This window comes from Falco cherrug, chromosome 5, assembly GCF_023634085.1.
Source record: "Falco cherrug isolate bFalChe1 chromosome 5, bFalChe1.pri, whole genome shotgun sequence".
NCBI classification, from domain to species: domain Eukaryota; kingdom Metazoa; phylum Chordata; class Aves; order Falconiformes; family Falconidae; genus Falco; species Falco cherrug.
Window position 1 is genome coordinate 66,205,061 of NC_073701.1, and position 19,373 is coordinate 66,224,433.

The 19,373-nt window shown below is 42.8% G+C and overlaps 1 protein-coding gene across 11 annotated transcripts in view; it reads left to right on the forward strand.

The window, feature by feature from the left end:
- The window catches only part of CELF2 (CUGBP Elav-like family member 2), a 376,856-nt gene that overhangs the window by 270,301 nt on the left and 87,182 nt on the right, over window positions 1-19,373 (forward strand). For all 11 annotated transcript variants that reach the window (XM_055710556.1, XM_014283718.3, XM_055710559.1 and 8 more), the window contains one exon: window positions 6,743-6,825. In XM_055710556.1, the coding sequence (XP_055566531.1) occupies window positions 6,743-6,825 (83 nt within the window). The remainder of the gene's footprint in view (window positions 1-6,742; window positions 6,826-19,373) is intronic.

Sequence of the window (19,373 nt, forward strand, 5' to 3'; positions counted from 1 at the left end):
TCGGGGCGGTTTGGGGCACGCTGGAGCTGGTGTGTTGCCACCCTGGGTGTTACAACCGGGACGAAAAATAGAGCACAGGGTGGAATTTGGCACGTCCCAGTTGTGAATCCTTCTCGCATGTGAGCCCCTGCCTACATTCAGCTAACATATTAATATTAGAAGTGGCATTGCTATAATATGTGCTGTCATTAGCGTGGCAATGCGGTTTCCTGGCTGGTGACAGGATTGGTAATACGGTTTCCATCAGGGTGCCAATTATATCAAACTATTAGCAAACCTGAGCTAATTGGGAGGCGGCATCGTTAAAGGTTGATTTCTGCAGTATAAGGCAATTCTGTCAGGGATTGCTTCAGGAGTGAATCATTGCCTTCGTATTCTCGAGTGACTCCGTATAGAACAGAGCAAGAGGATGGTGCAGGTAGGAATCAAAATGCGTCCCTGCCTCAGCCACCTTCTTTCTTTGTTCAGCAGAATTACAGAAATAGTGGGATTTTTGTTTCTGGAAACGTTTGCTTTCATTGTCAGGATTGTCTGTATTTGCTCTTCAGGCACTTCAGGTCTTTATCTGTTTCTGTGTGGAGTCACCCAACCAAAATCTCTAAGCTATGAAAAACCTCTCCCAGTGCTAAACTGGTGTCTTCCATGCAGGTTAGCTATTGCACTAAAATCTGTAATACAGAAGAAATGCCGGATAAGGTTCCCATTTCACCACAACAAATTGAACAAATGTGGAAAAGCTTGTTGCTCAACCATGCACCTGAACTCCTGTAGCAATAGGTCTTTTCAGTGGCTTTACTGGAGGAGAATTTCTGATGTCTTCATTGCCTTTTGGAAAATGACGGTGTAAGTCATGGTGGGTTTGGTTGCAAATCACACTGTTCGGGCAGCTGTTTGTGATTTATGGAGCAAATCTTTCAGCATTCTGGTGAACAGCTGGAATGCAAGAGACTCTGAAAAGGCAGCGCTCTTAAATCGCAGTGTAATGTTTAAATTTTGCTAGTGGAAGAGTGAATGTGGAAATCAGGAGAGGAACATTTGGAAGGGGGGAAAAAAAAAGAAAAAGAAATCCCCCTTAATTTAAACTAGCTTGAACTGCGCTGGATTGACAAGAAGCTACTGTCCCCATTGAGATTCCGAGCTTGTATGAAGCCAGCACCTGTTCTGCTTGCAAATGCACACACAAAAGTGAGCTTCATTCACAGAAAGAAAGAAACATAGCGGGACTTCAGTCATTTAGCCTTCCAGTGCCTTCAGTCCCTTGATCTGTCAGCCCCTTAGAATTCAAACGGAGCCTTTAAAGGAATTTTCAATTCACAACATGATGACTTTGTTGATGTCCTGAATGTGAATGTATTTTGAATTGAATTTGTCTGCCAGGATTCCATTACTCGCTAAAAGAATACAGAGTTCAATCATCAGATAATCATTATAGCTGTTTTGAAGTGTTTATTTTATTAGTCTAGAAGGTAAAGCAAATTTCATACTTTTAAGTTGTTGCAGGCTTTGCAGGCGCACTGATAAGCTCTTGTATTTCTATACCCTATGGTTAGGGTTCACATACTGGCAGCAGGTGATAATATGCACAACGCAGGAGAGATCCAAACTAACAAATTTTGACAGTTGAAAACTATAGAAACTCATAAATCAGACGGATGAATGAAGGGTGTGTGTGTGTTCTCCTCTATCTTTTCTCTTTTAATTCCCAAAAGTTAATTTCTCAGGCCTGGGAAACTTGAACATACTTTACTTCATGCAAATCAAACCCTTAGACATCTTGCAAAACAATGTGGTTTCATTCCTGCCTGCATTCAAGGGTTATTTTCTCATATCGATGCACATGTGTAACTCCTGGAAACTTTAAACTAGGAATCACATATTTGGTTTAGGGAGCTGTAAGAGACTTTTTCATACCCGAAGCAAGATGGAGGTTGCCGTATTCATTCAAGCATGAAATCCTGGCTGAGAGATTAAAGCCTCTTACACAGATCCCAGTGCTGTTAAATGCCAGCCAGGACTGTGTAAGCCACATCTCCAAGTGGAAAAGAGCTTCCTTTTGTTAGTGGTTCAAAATTAGGAAAGTAAACATCTCACACGGAATAATTAGTCTGTGTTTGAATTTGGAGAATGTGATAAAAATAACGACACCATGGAGCTCCTTGTGATGCCGTGTGGCTGTGTCTTACAGCCTAACAAAGCCATGTCTGCTCATCTGGGTGGGTGGGGGCCAGGGTTTCACACGTAGCTAATCTGAGTCGTAGAGCAGAAGTTGCACAGGAGAGAAATCCCGTTGCAGGACTTCTCACAGGTCTTAGGAAAATACCCGCTGGCTCATGAGAGGAATGGCATTTTTTGAAGTTTCACAGTGAAAACTCTGCAATTCGTTGTAACTCCGCAATGCGCACAAACGCCCTCCAGAAACCCAGGTTCGCTGCCAGCAGAAGTTCATGGGTGCAGTGGGGTGAGGTCCTCACCATTTGCTCTTATTTGGGACCATCCCTAAATTCTAAATGATTGCTGTAGTGCAGCTGTGGCTTTATGATCCCCATGTAATCCATTGCTGCCATCTTTGACAGTGACTCACATAAAGCTGTTTGTAGCCATATGCAAAGCTGTTTGCCCCTGTTGATGTCTCGCTAAGCAGGTTTCTGTGGAAATTAAATAAATAAAATCTCCACCACTGGTGCTAATTGGTGCCTTTGGCAGCTTGAGCAGGGGCTTGTGAATTGAATGTGTCATGGAGAATTGAATGTGTCAACTCTCTCCCAATGGCTAGGACCTTGAGGTCTTTTTCTGGCACTAAATTTCCTTTGAAAAAAAGAAAAAGGGCGGGGGGGGGGGGGGGGGAGGAGAGGGAGAGAAAACAAGCTGAAATAAGAGATCTTTTCCCTTTTTTTAATGAGCTGTTGAAGTTGAGCATTGTAGTGTACACACTGCAGCGTTTTCTCGTCAGATGCTCTGAGAGGTAGGGCTGGTTCTGCCTTTGTTTCTCAGGCATCCCATTTGTTGCTGTTAGACGCTGTGCAGCACGGGGTGGCAGGTTTTATTCAGTCTGTTCAAGCATCTGGCAGGATAGCCATGAGGTTGTTGCTGATGTCCTTAAGGGACTGGAGGGATCCGCATGATTCATTCAGTATTTTTTCTAGGTACAAAGAAGAGATGTCTTACGCAGTAGTAAATATACGTTCCAAGTAGAGCACAACCAACTTAGCAAAACACAGGAGCTTTGCTGCATTGGAGGCACTGACTGGGAGCACAAGCTCCTGTTCCTTTGGTCGAGAAGATGCTAACACATGTAGAATTAAACTGGGCTGTATTTCAGGCTGTTGAGGATCGGCAGAACCGTGTCCACACACCAATTCAGCTTTTAAGTTGTCCTGACTAGGAGGGGAGAAGGTTATCACTGTCAGGCTTTGAGTTATTTAGATGTCAGAAAAGTTTAGTTGTGGTTTGAGCTGCTGTCGAGTTTGTTGGTGATGAAGCCAAAATTATGTGTGCAGGGGGCTGGGGAGAGGAGCGTTAGGTTGGTTGGGTTTTTTATTTTTTTCTTATCTCTCAGTAGGAAATGTACATTTTCTTTTCCAGCGGAGTCACTGATTTGTCTTCAGCAATATTATGTTCTCTTAGGGAAAATGGAGGAAGAAAAGTAGTTTCCTAGTTGTCTTTCAGCAAGGGCCAGCTACCAGTCCTAAAACACAGATTAGCCCTGTCCTCTTACACAGGCATCTTCCCTTCCAATATTTCTGTAGAAAGGACTGAATTTGGTTCTTTCTCTTATGGGATGTAGTACTGAGCCAAAGGGATTTTACACTGGAGGCATCTTCAAAGCCAGCGGTTTGCATAACTTGGCAGCGGGCACATCTGGGAAGTCCATAGGCTGAGCTGGAGTGTTTTCTTCAGGACTGTGTGCACTTCTGCCTTTTCTGTTCCTCTGTATTTTTTTATTTTCTTTTTCACTCCAGCCCTGACTGCTTTAGCAGATAGCTACAGAATCAGGTGTCCACAACTGGTGCCTGTGGTCTCCTCAGACCACAGCCAACCGTCTCTTGTTTCATTGTGGGGTGTTTTTTGGGGGTTTTGTGTGGTTTGGTTTGGTTTGTTTGGATCCTGCTGCCCCCCCTCCCCCAAGAAGATGCAAGCAAAATTAGTCCAGAGAAAGATTTTATATGTGTGCATTTTCAGATGTGTTGGTCTGTGAGCTTAAAAGTCTCCATTTTTGTCAAGGTCTGATGACCTGGCGGAGACATCTGCACACCTCCCATTAAACTACTGTCTTCTCCCAGACCTCATTCATAGAGACATTTTTCTCTCCTGCATTGTTACTTCCCAAAAATGACTAGTTAAAGGGTATTTCACAGCATATTCATCTTTCAAGTGTGGTTCTTTCAAGTAGTGCCAAGAATGATAAACCAATAGATTTCAAACTTCTCCTTATCGGAATAAACCCACAGAGCTGAAATAAAAAAATGAAACTGTTTGGACCCATGGTAAAAGATACGACAATTGCAAAGTCATGAGTACTGTTTGATATTTTCCCCACTGAATCCTCTCTCCTGGCTAAAAAGCTTTTTATTAACAAGCTAATAAATCAAATTAAGAAACAATAGAAGACAGACATTGGAGCTGGCTGGCAGGATAGAAAAATGTCACAATGTTGTCTCAAAGTCACACTAATAAATATCAGAAACTCAGATCTGTTTCCCATTTTCATTCTGGAGTAAAATAATTTACATGTGGAGAATTTGCCAGTGGAGTAGAAGGTTTAGAAACACTCACAGGAAGCACAGACCTTTCACAGGCTGTGGCTGTCTGTAGTGCTCATCCCTGCCAGACAGTGTTCAGTTCACTGATATCATTATTAAACCATCTCTATTGTAAACTGTGAAATTTTAAGGAACCTGTTGGCGGTTTGAAAAATGTTCCTCCAAACTGCATTAAGTCCTCATTACCTGCCTGCCTACGTGTTGTGTTGCCTGCGTGGGCCACCTCCACACAGTTACTTAAAGCGTTCTTTAGCTGTGTTCTTCTCTGCGTGCTTCCTCCTGGGTGTCCTGTGCTGTTACAGGGATGCTGCAAGGTTGAGCAAAAGAGGGCAGATCAGGTGGGATGTGGTGCGTCACCTTGGTCAACATTAGGGAGCTGATGCAAGCAACATCTTTGCTCACTGCCCAGAGGACAGATTATTTTATCTGTGTCATGCTCCAGCGGAACACTGAGGCTCAAGAGCTGGAGTTTCTTCTATGTATCCTTTGGTTTTAACTTTCTCCAGGATTGCAACAAATCTCTGGGATTAATACAATACAATTGGTTTGTGATTCTTCAGTAAAATCTACATCATCTTGTTTGATATGAAGTAGATTTTTATTCCAGTGGCAGCTTCTGCCTCCCAGCCATCATTGCCCAGCACGTTTTCCCTCTCCCCAGAGCAGCTGGGTCACCGAGCACCCCGTCTGCAGCCACAGAGCTCTATAGGAGTTTTGGGGTCTCTTCTTAACGTGACACGGCTCCAAACCAGGGGCTGCCCATATCCATGGGACAGGGGCAGCGTTCTGCCCCACCGCATTTCCCCTATGGACAGAGCAGCAACAGATCAGTCTCTAAGGGTGCTCCTGCATCAGTGATTAACTGTGCTGGGTGGGAGCTGTTTAAGTGGGGATTTTCTTGTGCATATACCTGAAATCTTATGTTATTCACAGAAACATGCAAGCGATGCTGTCAGAGTGGTTTCCTGCCCACTGGAAGCAGAATTAAGGTCACAAGCCGGGATAGTGTGTTGAGCATCCCCTGCAATATGGATGCAAGATCCTCCTGCAGCAAGCTCTCACAAGTGCCCCACACGTGCCTAGGAGCAGACTTTGTTGCTGTGGGACATTACAGATTGTAGCAAGTCAGATCCTGGTCCTTATTGCTTTTTCCCGTGCCTCTCATGTTCTAGCTTTTCCCTAAAGATCTACCTATGAGCTCTGACCTCACCCTGGGGCTGGTGTGGAGCAGCCTGGGTTGTGTGCGCTGTGGGAAGAATTACTTTAAATGTTTGCCACGGAGAAAGTGGCAGCAACATGTTTGGTCCCACAGACCACCCATTTGGACCATGCTGCCAAAGGCAAAACCATAGGATGAAGGCAACTAAAACCATCTGCTTTACTGAAGGGTAGGCAGGCGCAGGGTGAACAGAGCCTCACTTAATGCTGGCAGCCATCAGCAGCCTCCACTATCCCACAGTGGCAAATTCTCCTGTCACTTATTTTTCATTTTTGCAACTGAGATAAGTGTCCTACCTCCAGTCCTACCTGGTTACAAATAGGGGGGAACAAACCGTAGCTCTTACGTGCAAGACCCTTTAAATAAGGTCCTGCTTTAACCCTATTTTTCGCCTGGAATGCAACAATAAATTCCTTCTGCCTGAGCTTGCCACGCTGCTTATATTCAAAGTATAATGGGGAGCCTTCAGAAAATATAACCTTATTTACACTGTACAAAGCCAATTGGATTTTGGTTAACTTAATTTCTAAGTGATTACAGTTCACTAACAACGTAGGTGTGCTACAGATGCAATGCACAGCGGTGACTCTTTATTTTAAACCATACAAGCTTTCTTTTATTCATGTCATTCAGGCAGCCTCATGATAATTCACATTTCCAGCTTTCATAATATGTTGTTCAACCACTGTTTTTTCTCCCTCCCTATTGTACTCTCAGAAATCATACTCACTAATTTCTGAAAGCTTTTCATTTCTCTCTATAGGTTGTTGTTTCGTAACATTTTATACAAGAAAAGCTGCTCTTGAGGCACAGAATGCACTGCACAATATTAAAACTTTACCTGGGGTGAGTACATTTACTTTTTGATCCTAATTATTTTATCGCCAGCAAAATAGCCCTTTTGCTCAAAATGCTGCTTGGTACCCCAAATGACCTTGGTCCCTTCGAGGGAGGGTGGCTAACCTGATGGTCTGTCCTGTAACAGTGCCAGTCCTGTAGCAATGGCATCATCTCAAAAGGCTCTTTCTGTATGAAGTCCCTTGGCTGGCAATGGTGCTGATTCCTGCTGACCAGAGGCAGTTACTGAAGTGCAATGTAGATTCAATTTTTTTATTATTATAAGGGGGAGGGAGGGTCGGGGGGGAACCATATGGCAGAAAGAGGCTGCACCACTGGGGCTTCTAGTTTGAAAAGGGAGAAAAGAGGCAAAGACAAACTACAGCCAACTTCGTTAACCGCAGCCTTTATCCACATGATTTCTAAACCACCTGACTGCATTGGTGTGGTGGCTGTGTGTCAGGGTACCGCAGAACGTGGTACCGTGTAGCTACTTGCACAGTGTCACCCTGTTCCCTGCCACCACCTCACCTCAAAAGTGTGTTCTCACTGATACCTTCCACCGCTGGCTGAAATGGTTGTGGTTAGGTTGTACAAGCTGTAGCTTGCGTTATCATCCGGTATGGCAGATATAACTTACAGGGCCAGAGAGGAGTATGTCGCTGGTAATTGCATGACTTCACTCAGGAAGCTTGTTCTAATGTTGTCATTTCTTCTGCTGAACATAGCCAAATACTTTGGGGATGGGAAAGGGAAAATATAAAGGATGGAGGTATATTCCCTCTTGATGTAGGGGAAGTGTTGGAGTGTATGCTTACAGACACAAAAAGAAATAAACGTATACAACACTGTATAAATAAATAGAACAGTGACTGGACTGACAGTTATATGGCCAGAATCTCCTTTAGTTCCTGTGGGCTGTATGTGAAATTGGACACTGTGTTTGAAAAACTCACATCTGGCCAGTTCGCTTTATGCAACTCCTGTTAGGAAAGCCACCTCACCTGTCAGTGAAATGAGCAGCGTAGAGAAGTGTGTTGGACCTGTGAGTCCTGCTAATTCGCCACGGTAAAATGGGAGTCCTCTGTCATTTGCAAGTAAAAATGCTGAAAGCGGTGGTAGGAAATCTGCAGATGTAGGCCAGCTGTGAGAAAATAAAAGAAAATTTGTGGCACTTCAGATTCAAGGGATGCTTTGCAGCAATGAGCCCTTGCAAGGGACCTTACAAGCCTCACAGTGGCAGGCTGAGCTTTTGGAGGTTTAGAGGATGGCTGTGCCACCCTCAGAGAGAAAGGAAGGCTCTGAGAGATGATTCCCTTTGAGGTCCCTTCAGAGCTCAGGCTGAAGCTCAGCATCCTCTGGCTCTGCAGCCCCAGTTGTTGGTTCCTGTCCCCAGTGCCAGCAGATGCTGAGCCCTTGGAGGAATGCTCGCTAACCCAATTCAGCTAATGTTGCACTGAACCCAACTTGTGTGAATGCTCTCCAACATACCTGGAGTCAAATGGCTATGCTGATGTGCTGGGTAGGATGGACACTCCAGAGCGGGTGGTTCCGAGCCGCTGGAGCAGGATGCTGCCCAGCTGGCATCCCTGGGGCCAGGTAGGGTGTGGGACCCTACACTGAAGCTCTATCACAAGATCTATACATCACTCCCGGAAGAAGCTGGGAGGGTCCTTTTGTTTGCTCCTCTATTCTTCCCTGAGCCCCATGAGCTGGCTGCTGTTTTGAAAGACCTTAGTTATCCCAGCGAGTGACGAGGGGGGGAAGGCAGGCTCCCTCCCCGACTTCCTCATGTACAGGCGGCAAACCTGGCTCAGCTCTGTGTCGCATCTTGCTTGAGCAGGGCATCATTTTCTCCTCTGCTTTTGTACAGCTAACGAGCATGCAGCAGTTAAAGCGACTACTGTACCTTTTGATTGTTTTTTTACTAAAGCTCAGATATTTTTTTCTAGTGCTCTCTCTAGCTCTTTGCCATTTAAAATGGATCTTTTTTTTTAAACTGTTTTTCTGCCCTGACTCTGAGGTTGCAAACTTTTAAGGAAATATGACAATTACATTCCTGTGACTCTGGGGCCTGGGCTTTAAGATATACCTGATGCTGCCAGAGATGTTAAGATTTTACTTTGAGGTAAGTAGTTATACCTACTTCTTAAAAGAGACACCTCTAGTAAAGAGGAGCGACTCGAATGCAGACCCGTTACTTCTCTTTGAGAGTGATTCAGCACTTATTATATAGCAGAATGTGTATTTTGCACGTGCCATAGGCTGACGTTCAGCCTATATGGTGATACAGTTACACTGCATCTCTGCTATCCCAAAATAACTTCCTTTAAGCATGTTTTAAAGTTGTGGCACATGTGCTGAAAGCACTTCACGTTAGCAGGATTCTCCTTATATGAATTTTTGCAGTTTCCATGTTGTTAGCCCTTGCCCGCTAAGCAGCTTTCACCTAAGGAGCAGGAATGGGTAGCGGGTAGGTCTGTGTGTGAAACAGTCTCAGAGCAAATAGAAGCACTCTGCTGGCAGGGTTACAGCATGGGGTGGATTTGGATCAGGTTCATTTGGGCACCAAGTATCAATCTGGCTCCAGTAAATGAGATACGGTGTGGAGGAGGTTCGGTGATAAGGTGTCTTCTGGAAACAAAAGAACCTGTGCCTTCCACTGTTAGTGTAATACCACCGTGCGTCAGGTGAGAGGCACCCTTAAATAACCCAGGAAGAAAATCTGAAAGCAAAGGCAGGTGATGTGTTAGTGTAAGGTAGGGAGTGATGGCAGATGCAGGCACAGGGGCTGCAGGGATGCTGCGGGGGCTGGACCTCACCTGCATTTTGCCTGTGTGCAGGTACAACCCGTGCTGCTGCAGAAGCGTGGGAGAGAATGCCTCTATGTCCATTAAGTGATAGGGGCCAGGTTATTTTGGGGCTTAGTCTATTCATTTCTTAAACCCAGACCTACTCCGCATGAGTCGGCAAGCAGGGTTTGGATGGGCACTGGTGAAGCCAAAAAAGTGAGGGGTTTGGTGTGACATTTATCCCCATTCCAAGACTGCACAGTCAGTTTAATTTAGGTAGGAGCTAAGCCTGCAGCCTGTTTCTGTATCTGTTTTTTGTGTGAACCTCATCCTTAAGAGAGACATGAAAACACCAGCGCTTTATCTGCTCCTTTGAGCCTGCACCCTTTTAGTGGACATGAAGAAAATAAGACCAGACAGAAATGATTAATGCAGAATCTTGGAAGAAAATATTGCAGGGTGCCTTGCTGTTTGATTACAAGCCTTGGAATTAGTCAACATTTCCATAATTCTAAACCAATATACACCTGTTTTCCCACTGTGATGTGAAGGCACAACTTAATTTAACAGAAACCCCGCTGTGCTAAATCTCTCATTAAATACCAAGCTAGTTCTGTAATTTAAAGTTGCAGCACCACTATTTTAATGGAATTGCCTTTGTATTATAAAATTAATAAGAAGTTAATGATGCACTTTGCTGTATTCTCTCAGATTTTTTTTTTTCACAGCAACAACAACAAAAAAAGAAAGATAAAGAAGAAAAACATGTCACCATCTGACACCTCAAGGCTTTTCTGGTTTTAATCATTTTCCTGAGGATAAAATTCATTTTAAAGATTTAAAAAAAATAATAATTGAAAACTTTCAGTATAAGTAGGATCAAACATTGTCTTTTTATTCATGATTAGTATAATCTCTCTCTTAGTCATAATATTCCATGTCATATAATGGAGTTTTTATCTTTCCCCAAAAATTTGTTTAGATATCACTTGTTACAGTAGGATTGCTCCTAGGCAGAGAAGATATACAGTGTTTGAGAAATACAGACTTATTGATATATATGATACACATTAACGAAATAGGGGCAGTTCTATTCTGTTTACTTGGTGCTGGCATCACACGTAGTTGTTTTTTTTTTCTTGAAAATTAACAACATGAATTTCCAGATGCGCCTTTTCAAATATAACATGCAAGCACATTGCTCATATCCTAGCTCAGAGGGATGTGGTTTGTATTATTCAACTTACAGTCAGGTTTTCTTGGAACGTTTGTTTCAATTTGGTTTTAAAAGGCAGAAGGGAGAAAAGGGAAAACCTAATTTGAATGTAATAATGATGTTAGAAGTGTGCTTCTTTGGGATGAGATGTAGAACTGAGGCCTTAACTAGTCTCATCTTCATTAAGAATCTTATGGCTTTGTTAGAGGTGTTTAACTTCTATTCCCTAAACAAAAAAATCCAATAAATTCCACCCATATAAATTTATTCTGTACCTTCAGTTAGATGTAATAATCTTAGTCCCCCCATGCTCTAGTTTGCTGCTTAGCGAAAATTGGCTTCTGTATAGAGGGCAAACTTTGAAGAGCTGTGTGCAGGGACCGCTTTGGCTGCCTTTGTGGCACTGGCATTTTTTGTTTGTTGTCATTTAACATGCATTACTTTAAAACCCAGATGGGCTTTGTTTTGCTACCTAGTGAGTCTGGTAGGACTTCCTGGCCAGAGTTAAGTCCAAGTAGGTAAGAGCACTATAAGCTGGGTGGATTCTTGGAGCCCAATAGTTGAAGAAATACACCTTTAATCTCCTGCAGAAGCTATTTGAAGTCAAGAATCGATGGGAATCCATTTGTAAAATCTACACCTAAAACTCTTTGGAGTCTGTTCTGTATTATAAGTTAGATTGATCTGACATGGCAGCAGTTATTTGTTGCCTCTATGTATATTTTTGCATATAGCCTCATAGCTAAGGTTATCTCAGAAAATAATTTACAGCCCACTCTGATTTACTCCTATGCTTTTAACAAACTAATAGTTTACGTGGTTCTTATTTCAAGTGGGATATATATATATATTCCAAGTAGCAGTAAACCCTTTGTATTGGAGTTCTGGCATGAAAATAGGACATGAGCCGTATGAATTTAATTAAGGGTTTAACAATGGAGGAATACAGTTTTGAGAAAGCTCTTAAAATGTTAACACCAAGGTGGAGTTTGTAGGATCTAATTGTCTTGTAAAATATTAATGGCTTCTACATTTTGCCACGTGTTGTCGAGGGAAAGATTTTTCAGTTTTTACATTATAAGAATCACTACTGGTTTTATTAAATGCCGCTTACATGGTAGGGAAACAGGACTGTCTTAGAGGGAACTTTTCCCTAAATGTTCTGCGCTGGCTGTAAGGAAACCTCAGGGTCCATTTAGTGGTGTACAATTTGCAAAACTGATTTTTAAAGAGGAACTTGCATCATTCTTCTCTTTTGATGCCCGTTCATGGTAGGGCTCATTCTTCCCTACCCCAGGTGGACAATCGTCAGCACGATGCCAGTCCACTTGGGGACTTCCCCTCACCCCCCCAGACCGACTCAGGCTTGGCGTTGAGTGTAAAAGACACTTGGTCTTGCTACATGCCATAGGGTCGGTATCAGAGGTATCGGCAAGGCAGTGCCATGGCCCCTCTGGGGGCACGGGGCTTAAGGGGTTGTAACGTGGGAGGGAAATCTCGGCCATGTGCTGAATCGGTTTAGCAGGTTATTTAACCTTCAGAATAATCTGACTTACTGTGAGTCCATGTTCACTTTCTGATAAAATACCGTTTGTCCAACAAGAAGGAAAAAACCAAATATATTTCTGATTTTCACTTTACATCGTGACCTCATTTCTAATGAATATCCTGGCACGCTCCTTTCTGGAGGAGCGTTTTAATATCCAGTTCTCTCCTCTGCTTTAGGCTTTATGAGTTGTCAGTACCATGTGAATATTATGTAAAAATTACCTGTAATAAAAAGGTAATCATCCAATATGACTTGAATAATAGCCTGAATATGAGATATCAGTGATTTCAAGAGATTTTGACAAAACAAAGGGAATTCAAAGAGCAATTAAGTTAGTTAAGGGATTGGAGTGATTGATTTATGATGACAAATTAAACTAATTCAGTACCCATATAGCATGGCCAAATGCTGTTTAATGAAGGATCCAAGAAGTTTAGAAATGTTTGAATGATGAACATAACCAGCTGGGAAAGTGGAGAATTCCCAAGGAGTGCCTATTCCTAGGAACTGAGCTATAAGACATTGAATGATGTTGAGAAAGTGAATCTGGCCCATTTCTTCCTTTAAAATATTATGCATATTGAACCACTTAATGATACATTTTGTCCAGCCTAGAAGTTATTTTTTTATTATGCAAATGCACCACTTCCACCTCTGGCCCTTAAAAAAAGTTGAACCGACATTGCCACTTAAATGAAAAATCAATATTTGCCCTAAATTCAGGTTCCTTAGCGGAAAGATTGGGCTCATATCCACCATTACTGTGAAACACAGAATGGATTACTAGCCCTGAATTCGTAAAGCAGTAAAAAATGACTTAGGAGCCCAGTGAAATCCCTGGAAGTAGCTGAACTCGCAGCTTAATGGCAGAGCGATGGGTGTTATGCAGGCAGAGGGAGAGGGGAGTATTAACTAAGTGTCAATGACTTCTCTTAATTGAGCAAACCATTTAATTCAGAATTGTGTTGTCCCTTTCTCTCAGTGAAAGATGCAGGGCAGATTCACCTTCCCCTGCAGCCTGATCATTAGGATAGCTTTCTGGCATGCAGGAGAACGCAGTTCATACCCTCTCTGGCTTGTTTGTTGTAAGGATTTAACTTGAATTGACCTAACAGAGCCTTCACCGCTGGGTTTAGTTGAGATTGGAGGTCACCATTCCTCCTCTTGAAGCTGTTCTGCTGCGTATGAAAATACAAAACTCTCTTGGGGTTGGGAGAAAGTAAGTAAAAGCACTTGGTTGCCTTGTACTGAGGGTAGTGACTCAAGAATTGTGAAATCTGGATAGAAGTCCATGCTCTAGTAAGTATTTTTATTATTTGGAAAAGCTTCAAATGTTTGGGAGATACTCTCCAAGAATAGGGAAGTGCAGGAAGATCCATTGACCTGACTCACTGGCAGAAGGAGGCTAAACCTCCATCTGCCTTGCTCAGGGTGGGGGGTGATGCCCCAGCCGAATCCCTGGGGTATGTCAGGAAGGTGCAGAGCTGCACAGGGTACCGGCACCAGTGAGCTCTTTCAGATCCTTGATATTTTATCAGACTGTTGTTTTTCCCTGGTGTAGCAGATCTGCTGACAAGCGATAACACATTAACCCAGCTGCAAATGCAGTTAGGTGCATGCTAGCTTCCCCCCCCCCCCCCTTTTGGTGTAGTTCAGGATGTGTTTTGCACACCTTTGAAGTATAATAATATTGGGATGGAAAATAAGTAACACGTAATACTTGCTCAGCCTCTGAAAAATGCCCTGATTTGAAGCCCATCCCCAAAAGGTCAAACTGTTCTGGTATGTGGCATGGCTTTACCTAACTGTGGACAGTTCAGGTCATCGCTTTGCAAAATGCCTCCAGAATTTAAACTCCAACTTAGAACATCTTGCTCAGCAAGCCTGGAGGATCTGTTCACAGGATATCACTTCCAAGCTGGGCACCCAAAAATCACTGACTGGAGAACCTTTTGCTGTGCACTTCAGAATGGAAAACTGAACAAAATTGAGAGGCCTTCACTAGAGTACTCTATAGAGTATTGCAAAGCTCACCAAGATTTAGGGGGGATGCTTAGCTAAGGGTAATAGCCCAGGCACTCTCTTAAACAGCTATTTATCCTCCTGCTGGTGTTAACTGTTTTCTGTTATCCAGAACAGAAAGTACAGGTGCTTCAGTCAGCCTCATTAGCACCATGACACAAGCTATTAAAATTGTCTTCGTAATGAAAAACTAGTTCAGGGAGCCTTCCTAGCTGTCTGACTACTCCTACAATAGTGAAATTAGAAAGGCAAATCATAAACAATGTTTCAGGCATCAGGAAGTAACATCATTAGAGATGCCCTTGGATGCCATTTACCTGCTTCGATAGCAATGTTCGGCGCCCATGGATCTGAGTTATGTTATGACTAAAGAGCCTGGGCTTCTTGGCATGTTTATAACAGAGATATTGTTTGTTCAGCATCCTTCTGCCATTGTGTCCAACCCTGTGAGCTGTGCAGCTTCTTTCAAATACCTCTGCTGTGTGGTCCGTGGCTCTGTGCATCGCTGTCGAAGGGATGCGATGTTGTCTCGTTCAGTGTTTGCACTCCCATGGTGGTGCAGGAAGCTGAGGCATCCCTAGCTAGCTTTCTCCCGTCTCAGTCGGGTAATGAACCACGCTGCTGAGATGCACTGTGCCGTTGTATGTGACAACATACATGGTGAGATAAAACGTAGCTTCTGTCGTCTTTGTGGTCATTAGAAACCCCATAATATGTCCTGGAACACCAGTGAAACTGGGTGGCTTGATTGAGTCTCCTGCTCTAATAACACACTTTGGGTAATTAATATGCTGCCTAATTAAAAATACTCTTTGCAGACCCAGAGAGATAATTGATTTTTTTTGCTTGTTCTCCAGAAGAAATTCTCATCTTCATCAGCTTAGTTGGAAGAGACACTTCTTTGTCTGCTCTTCCCCTGTGGTGTGCAGAGCCATCCCTTCTCCTCTTGCCAGCAGGGTCACTGGGGCTGCTAGAGGTGCTCAGGGATTCATTTGGGTGCCCAGCATCTCTTTGGGATACAGACATGTTCATCCCATTGTGGTAGTAAACATCCAAAACCTCTAGAGACACTAAAATGGGCTGTGTATGCCCGCCCTGAAGAATGAAGGAAGACCCCTGGCTGCAGAGCTTGTTTCAGGCTGTCAGTGTCTGGAGCACGTGAACAGCACCCTCTGAAACAGAAAATACCATTAAAGCGTTAAATACCTTTTAATGGGAAAAGCAGTACCAGAGTGGGCAAGGGTAATGTTTGTCTTACTTTTGGAACAGTCCATCTTTTCACTCGCGGCTTTAATGAAATCAATAATGGCTTTGCTCCCAGAATGTAGCCTGAGTTTCTCCAGGAGTGGAGAGATGCAGTCACTGAAAAACACACCACCATAACTCCATTTATTAGCGCAAGCCTATCTCTATTGCCTTGTGCCAGGGAAGTTAAAAAAGCTGCAAAAGAAAAAAAAAACCAACACCATTGAACTAAACAGAGTCTTAAGCAGTGGTAAACAAAATGTAGCTTCCTTTGTGGTTGATTTTTATCCAGCTGCAGCCAAATATCAAAGCGATATCAAAGGAAAGCTACCCATTAATTAATTCAGACTGACTTCACAAAGCAAGCTGGAGCTTTTGCTGATATCTGATTCTGACAACTTCCTAATCTTCACAAGTTGTCATTAAGAGTGGCATTAAAGCAGTCTGTAGTCAATCTCCACTCTCGCCCTATTGTAACTCAGAGATGGGCTATCTCCTGTCACAGGGGGCGGGGGGGATATGTAAGCAGGGGTTAGAATAAGCAACTTTGCTTCTTTACAAATGGAATTTGCAATCTATCAGGGAATCTCATTAATACATTACCTCTGTAATTGATTCTAGGGATACTCACACAGTCCCACTTACAACCATTACGAGTTGCGGCGAGTGGAAATTTTCTCTTCTAATAGAGAAACACATGACGGGGTGGGGGGGTGGGGAACAGAAAAAGCAAGCAAGCAGCTCATGTCTGAAAGGAATAATTAGAAGTCTGTAATGATCTTAAAGAAAGTATGAATAGAGCCTTACCATTGATTTTAAAATAGAGAACATGGGATTCTGGCTTGAAGAAAATAAGATTGTGGAAAATAAGACGCTAATCAGAGGATAAGATTAGTTTTAAACTAAGAACTATGAGCAACCTGGTCTGGTGGAAGGCATCACTGCTCATGGCAGGGCGTTGGATCTAGATAATATTTAAGGTCCCTTCCAACCCAAACCACTCTGTGATTCCATGATTCTATGAACTGAAAGTCAGGTAGCTCCATAAGTGAACCTTGTAATTCCACTGTGAAAAAACCCCAAACACTCCAGTGCTTTTTACCACTGCCAGGATCTCTCAGTGGGATTACAGCCTCATGTAGAGAGGCAAGGTACGTGATACCTTCAAATTGCCATTCAACTGGAATGGCTTAGATGATTGAAGTCACTTTGTGTTCTAGACCATCACTCAAGCAAGCATCTGCCAGACAGGAACCAGTATTATTTTGTGGCCAATTCATGCCAATACCTTAGAGGAAAATGTGCTGTGTTATACAGTATGTTCATTTCAAATATTGCAAGGAATACTGGGAGGAGAAAAGCTGTTGTGGGAGTTCCTCACCAAGCATTCCCAGCAGCATGGCTGTAGACTGTGCCTTTATTTCCTCCAGGGCCAAGTACTGCCCAAATGCCAGTGACAAATGGGAATTATTTTGATTGTACAGAGAAGTGAGGATTTACCATCGTAAGAGATGAAATAAAACTTACATCAAGTATCAGGAAAAACAGTATCTATCCAATAAGAATAATCTTCTAAAAGAAACAGTTAAATGGCAATCCTTACAGGCATTTGGGGTAGGAAAGAATTAGGAAATGCATGATAGGCAGTAATCCTGTATTGGCATTAAGTCATTCAAGATGAGCTACTGGGTTTTTTTCATCTCTCATTTCTGTGATTGCTAAGAAGTGAAAGAATTGCTGTGCTTGTGTGAATATAGAATCCTCCTATTTGTACAAAAATATATGATTAACTAAAAAGAAAGATGCCGGTGAGAGCTACAGCAGGTTTAAATGCTGTGTTTATATGGTCGTGTCTGGAGGGCTCCGAGGGCTGCTTAGGCAGGCATGGCCCTTGCTTCTTGTGACCCTGTTCATTTTGCAAAGATTGACATGGATTTATCACAGTTTAAAAGTGGCCTGATAGCTAACACCTCTCACGTGTGGCATTTCTCTTCCTCCCTGTTGACATGAGAGTCAAAAATAGAGGGTGTGACTTGCTGAAAATGTCTTTTCTTGCACCCATGCCATCTTCCCCTGTGCTTTCATTGCCCTCTGTAAGTTTCACCAAAGCTGCAACAGCCCTCAGGCTGCATTAGACCTGCTCAGAAAAAATGGCATATGCCATGAAACCGGGAGTTCAAGGCTTCCCAGTAGCTCCAAATGCTACCTTTGGAGCAGGTAGGATGAATGATGTCAGAGCTTTTAGCTCAGCTGGTTTTATCAGAGGACCTTTCTGATAGCTCCCTGTGGCCTCCAGCTGTTCCACCCGAAGCCATCTCTGCAAAGAGATTTCTTTGACCTTTAGGCAAGTTGTGCATAAAGATGTAACTCATGGGGCTCAACACCGAGAAAACTTCTAATTAATTGAGCAGAACAGCAATATGAAGAATAGGGAAGAGAAGACTGCTTTTCACGTACTGGCATTTATAGTCACTAAACAAAGCACATTGGTGTTTTTTTCAAGAGAATTGAGGGGCCCAGCCTCTAGGAGAATGCATAAGGTTCATATTTGGGGTCAGATGCTAGTTCAGGGCTTTGCAGATGGGTGGAGGCGGGTTGATTTTGGCCTTACTGTTCCTGAAACTGTCCCTTTTTCACTAGCAAAAGCTTAATCACAGCTCAGCGCAGATACCACAGCCAGCTGGAACTGACTCATTCTTCAAAAATACATGTTTCTGCTAATGTTGTCCATTTATTTTACTGTTTGTTTAACTTCCCAAGCACCTATTGAGGGAAATATTTAAATACATTAGAATTCCTTAAGATTAGCATTATAAATGTGTACTGCATGTTTAGTATGAATAAAAAAAGTACTTTCCTTCTCCTGAAGAAAGCACCGGCATAGTACATTAGCTACAGAGATGCTAAAAAATTAATGAGCCTGAGTTCATGCAAAAGGTGGTTAAAAATTATATGGTTCCTTAATGTGATTCTTGCTGTTGTTTGTATGTAACCACAACTAGACGTTCGTATTTTCACGTGGACAGTGTGTGTGGCTGCAGTATCATTCTGTTTTCATCGATGGATCAAATACCAAGCTATCTTTTTTCATTCTCTCTACACAGCCAGATTATTTCACCACTGCAGAGTATTGGCATAACACTGAGAGCTTTTATTTGGATGCTGATATTGGATAGTTGTGGAAAATTCCTGTAACTTCAGCTCATGGAGAGCTTAAATAGAATTTATGAGCCATATCCTCATTTGGCATAAAATATTATGGCTCTGCTGGTTAGACAATAAAACTGTACTACTTACCCCAGCTGATCTCAGTCAGGAGAGTCAGATTTTTGACATCTTCATTCAAAACTCCTTTTCTACCTGAACGCTTTGGCTATTCCCTGTAATATTTAAAGAGGCGTGCGTGTTGACAAGTAGTTTGGGGCTCGTATCTGACCTTTGAAGGAGTCTGGATTAGTCTGTGTTTGGTAACAGGGAAGAACCTGCCTGCCTGCCTGACTGCTGGAGAGGTGGGAATTCTATATTCTGGACTCAGAACTGCTCTGCACCTCTGCTAAGTAAAAACAGCAGCAGCCCCCCATCATCGCTGCCAACTGTTTCTATAAATTGTACCCTTTGCTCTAATTGAAAAGGTAGAATTTCAATAGAAGTTATAGTTTTGATGCTTTTTGGCCTTATTTTAGACTTACCTCAATCACACTTTTTAGCTGTAAGATGTTCTTGCTGGTACATT